The following is a 5,000-nucleotide window of genomic DNA, read 5'->3' on the forward strand; positions in this document are numbered from 1 at the left end:
TGAAACATACCGTTATGCACACAGACAGCCGCATGCCCTCGCAAACAAAATAAATAAATAAAGAGAGCACTGGGAAAGAGAAATGAGTTAGGGCGGACTTTGGCTTTCGTTCCACAAGCTCCATCACAATTACAGCAGGGAGTAGGAGTAGGCCAACATGATTGCTCTATGGCTTTCCACAGCTGCTGCTGCCATGCACACTTCCCTCTGCATTCATAAAGTGAAGAGCAGCTTGGCCCTGAGGCCCTGGAGAGGCACAGACACACCACCCCTTCTCTCTGCTCCACATGCTATGGCTGACAGAGCACCCCTCCTCTCCTCTCCTCTCCTCTCCGCTCTTCTTTCCTCTTAAAGGCTGGGATGCAGTAGCACATTACACACCCGCTAAAAATAGCCCATTGTACAGGTCTGCTGTCCCTTCCTGAAAGATAATGGACAGGGGAGGGCCGAGGGGGGGTGGTGGAACGTAATTACCCGTGTCGCCAGGAGGAGAAATGGAGAGGGGGGGCAAGGGAGTAAGGGAGTGTGTGTGTGTGTGTGTGTGTGTGTGTGTGTGGGGGTTGGGGGTAGGAGACTGGGGACATCAAACACAGACGACGCACCCTGTTCCAACTTCCCCCAATTTAATCTATGACATCCAGACTGAGCAAACTCAGCCCCGTGCGCTAATAAATTAGATTAGGCAAACAATTTCTCAACCCCCTTCCCCACAGCAGAGAGAAAAAGAGAAAGAAAGAGAGAGAGAGAGAGAGAGAGAGAGAGACCCCTTTTGTGTTTGTTTTCTGTGTGTGTGTGTGTGTTTGTTTCTGCCTTTAAATAGACGTGGAGGAGCAGAGTGAGTCCGTGCTGCAGTGGATATCAGAGACGGGCTGAAAAGCTGCAGATGTCTCTCCTGTGTGCTGAGGCCATCAGACATGTGATTCAGGCCCTTAGGGGCCTGAGGCCTGTGTGTGCAAGGGCCGTGCACACACATAGCTCACAGCCACGCTACTTATCTGTGTTTACACACATGCACACACACACGTAATTACCCAAGGCAATCAGATAATTGGGACATGTTACCCACCGCACACCCTCAGCAGGTGTCTTAGTGTGTGTTTTTGTGCTGGCCGTTGGAAGTCAAACACCAACACGCAAAGCAATAAAGCCATTAGTCTCAGTCTTGGGGGATAGAGTTTTTGTGTGTGCATGGTGTGTGTGTGCATGGTGTGTGTGTGCATGGTATGTGTGTGTGTGTGTGTGTGTATTTGTGTGTGTGTGGCATGGAGGCCAACGGGCCTGCTCACCTTCCTGTGTCCATCCTCGCCGGGCGGGCTGTCCGGCAGCGCCATCATCTTCAGGTACTCCTCCTTGGACATGCCCGGCTGCAGCTTCCCTCGCTCACTCTCCCGCATCCTGCTGGCCATCTCGGCGGCGTACATCTGCCTGTGAGGGTGACACAGAGCATCACAGGAGGTCAAAAGTGGGCAAAGCACTGGGAGGGGGGTTGTAGAGCTCACCCATCTGCTTGGGCTGTGGCAGGGGGACACAGGCCACATCTCCCTGGGTGGAGAGGAGTGTGGCTTCAGGGTGTGTCAGGAGGAGCAGAGTGGGAAGCTCTTAGACATGCCGGAAGTCAAGAAGGAGAAGAAGCAGGGTTTGAGTGCCTCAACCACAACTCTCCTGGCTGGGTCAGCCATGTTTAGTGTGAGCGAGAGAGGGGCAGGAGAGAGTGAGGGAAAAGAAGAGGGAAAAAACAAGGAGACGAGAGGAGAGGAGTGAACATTTTTGCTGCTAAATGAGAACAAGGTGCAGACAGAGGGATTGAGCAAGGAGGTTAAACACCAGGTTAGATCAAAACAGGAGGGACATGGAGGTTACGGCTGCTTGTGCTACACATGGATGGGGTAACTACATCTCAACGAGCAGGCACAAATTACAGTCACTGCCTTGCTAGATGACATGGGCTCTTGTGGTTTTTGATAGGCTTTGCTATCCGAGTACTCTTTCATAAGCCTGATGTGGTTTAGGCAATCAGATACCGTACTGATAGAGTCAAGGTGGAGATGGAGCCAGGCACAGATAGAATGGCATGAGAGGAGAGAGAGAGAGGGAGAGAGAGAGAGAGAGAGAGAGAGAGAGAGAGAGAGAGAGTTGGTGGTCACTGAACAATGCTGTGACTTCATTCTGCGAACCTATGAGGTGGACGAAGGGCCTGGCAGGGTGTTACACAGCCACAGGGAGAAAGAGAGAAAGAGATAGGGAGTCGAGTCCCCCTCAGTCATGGGCGTACTGTACCTATAGGTCTCTCTATACAGCGTACATCTCACAGTATGCTTTTGAGATATTTTCATATTGCAACAGCTGTATTAGTTTCATAGCCACACCCAGAGAAGCGACATTTGAATATCTGCTGCAACTGCAGTCTCTTACTAGCTCTGCCAGAGAGCATGACCTGTCGGCCCTGTCACATAGCCTGAGGGTACTGTGTGTGTGTGTGTGTGTGTGTGTGTGAGTGTGTGTGTGTGTGTGTGTGTGTGTGTGTGTGTGTGTGTGTGTGAGTGTGAGAGAGTGTGTAGTTGTGTATGTGTGAGCGAGAGTGTGTGTATGCATGCATGCGTCATTGTTTGTTTGCGTCAGATTGCAATGGGTTGTGTCAGAGGGTTTCAACAGAACAAGCCAAGGAGGGACCTGTGAAAGGCATTGGGTGTAGTAGTAGTGACTGTGGTGGTGATGGTGGTGGTGGTGGTGGTGGGTGTGTAGGGGATTTAGCTATAACAAGGGGATGTCAAAACAAGTGAATCACTGATGCATGCTGGGAAACTCTTCAGCCCCAGGCTTGGCTGGCAGCTGTGCTGAGCCATCCAGACACCATGTGGCTCTCAGGGGAGGGCTGGGAGAGGGAAGTTAGGGTCAGGAGGGGTTATCAAGGGGGCAGGCTGGCAAATGCCAAAAGGGCAACACTGTACAGTATACCTGGAACGCTCGGCTAGGGTCTTAAGGAGAAAAGCTAGCAAACTCTCAGCTCCACTGTAGCAGACGTCACAGAAGCAAAATGCAAGCAGAAGAAAATAAATAAATAAATAAATAAAAAGATAAAAGGAATAACAGCATTAAAAAATCGGTTAGCAGAGCCCATAACTGTACAGTAGTTAATTGAGCAGAGAGTGATGAAAACAACTGAGAAAGTACAGAGGAAACTAGCTAGAGCTCAGAACAATACTGGAACAACATTTATCAAGAGACGAGAGTTACATAAGAGGATTTAAAAGAAACAGTTAGATGAACAGTGTAGGGCGGTTAACAATGTTAAATGGCTTTTTACAATGTTTAGACAGAAAAAAAAACATACCAGAGCTATCCATCAAACTGGTAGTTAGAAGTTAATTTCACCCCCAAAAATAAATTATGGAGCTTGACGAAGGCATTATCAGTTTTTCTCACTCTTACACACAAACAAGCATACGCAACCACCTACCCATGCACACACACACACACACACACACACACACAAAATCAACCATACGCAACCACTTACCCATGCACACAAACACACAATCAAGCACACCAACACATTCATATAAACGCACACAGAAAAAGCACATAGACAGGCACACGCACAGACACACCTGAATAATCCCATTACATACACACACACACTATTTTACCTCAGGCTACCAATGGTTCACCATCACAGAACTGTTCAATCAGCTCATTACCCACTATACTGCTCCTAACACTGTCTCCCTGAGGTATTACTCCCTAACACACACCACACACACACACACACACACACACACACACACACACACACACACACACACACACACACGGCCACTTCTACATAGCAGCTAGTACACAACACATGGTGAGCGTCTGTTAAGGGGGCCGCATCCCAAAGCCCTGGTGTGGCGTCAGACACGGGACATGGGGATGGGGGGGGGGGAGAGACGGCTGGCGAGAGGGCTTCAGAGGAGCCAATCGATAAGCGCTAGTGACAGGAGCCCCTTATGGGCCGCCTGCAGACGGACGGAGCTGATGTGGAACAGACCTGTCCGCTTCAATCAGGCCCTGTGACCTGCGCCCAGCACCCAGGTAAAGAGCACAAGATGTGACAGCCTTTGCCTGAGCTAAGTGCACTGAGCCACATGCTAAAAGGATGGGTAAAGGACCGCAATGCTAGACAGCTCTTTATATTGTAGTATATTGTTATTTCTATAATATTATTATAGAGTTATTTCAATCCTGTGTCATTTGGGCTGTGAATAGGAAATACACAAATAATTCTACATTCTACATTAAATATACAGACAATGCTGTAGCGGCATAGTACCATCCATAATTAGCATAATTGACAAGTACTATCCGCAGGGTGTTGTCTTGGAAATCATTTTGGCTATTTTTCCAGGATAAATCAAATCTAGACTATATTTCTCAATCTCCCTGAAAAATAATGGTTGTGCTGTTCAGTAGCTTCAGTAGACTCATTCTAATGTCAAAACAAAGCATTTCACTTAAAGCAGACAACACTCTCTAATGAAATACTCAACTGCTAGAATAGAGTGCAACTGTGCAGGAGGACAAATTTTCTCCCCTTGTTAGCCATTCACTCTTAAGTGGCCATTCTCTCCAGCTGGACTTCTAATCAGATGTCATTTGCGGGCAAAATTGCCCATCATGCTAAGAGCCTATTGCCGGCCTTTTGTGCGTAGAGAGCACATACGTTCGCCAGGACACCATCACGAGAAATGACAACAAGTGAAAACGAAAAGGCCAGACGGAGGCAGACAAAAGACTCGGGCACTCCACGGCCTCCAGTGTCTCCCTTTTCATGTCCCCCGCCCCTCGGGCACTCACGGCCTCCAGAGTCTCCTTTTTCATGTCCCCGCCCCTCGGGAACTGGCCTCCAGAGTCTCTTTTCATGTCCCCGCGTCCTCGGGCACTCACGGCCTCCAGTGTCTCCTATTCATGTCCCCACGTCCTCGGGCACTCACGGCCTCCAGAGTCTCCTTTTCATGTCC

General features: G+C 49.1%; 1 protein-coding gene across 4 annotated transcripts in view; it reads right to left on the reverse strand.

The window, feature by feature from the left end:
• The window catches only part of LOC125311488 (signal-induced proliferation-associated 1-like protein 2), an 82,902-nt gene that overhangs the window by 15,739 nt on the left and 62,163 nt on the right, over positions 1 to 5,000 (reverse strand). For 2 of the 4 annotated variants that reach the window (XM_048269590.1, XM_048269588.1), the window contains exons 16-17: positions 2,956 to 3,009; positions 1,287 to 1,425 (exon numbers count right to left, since the gene is read on the reverse strand). In XM_048269590.1, the coding sequence (XP_048125547.1) occupies positions 1,287 to 1,425; positions 2,956 to 3,009 (193 nt within the window). The remainder of the gene's footprint in view (positions 1 to 1,286; positions 1,426 to 2,955; positions 3,010 to 5,000) is intronic. The other 2 variants (XM_048269589.1, XM_048269591.1) reach the window with 1 other exon arrangement.

Source organism: Alosa alosa, chromosome 18, assembly GCF_017589495.1.
Source record: "Alosa alosa isolate M-15738 ecotype Scorff River chromosome 18, AALO_Geno_1.1, whole genome shotgun sequence".
In the NCBI taxonomy this organism is placed as follows: Eukaryota; Metazoa; Chordata; class Actinopteri; order Clupeiformes; family Clupeidae; genus Alosa; species Alosa alosa.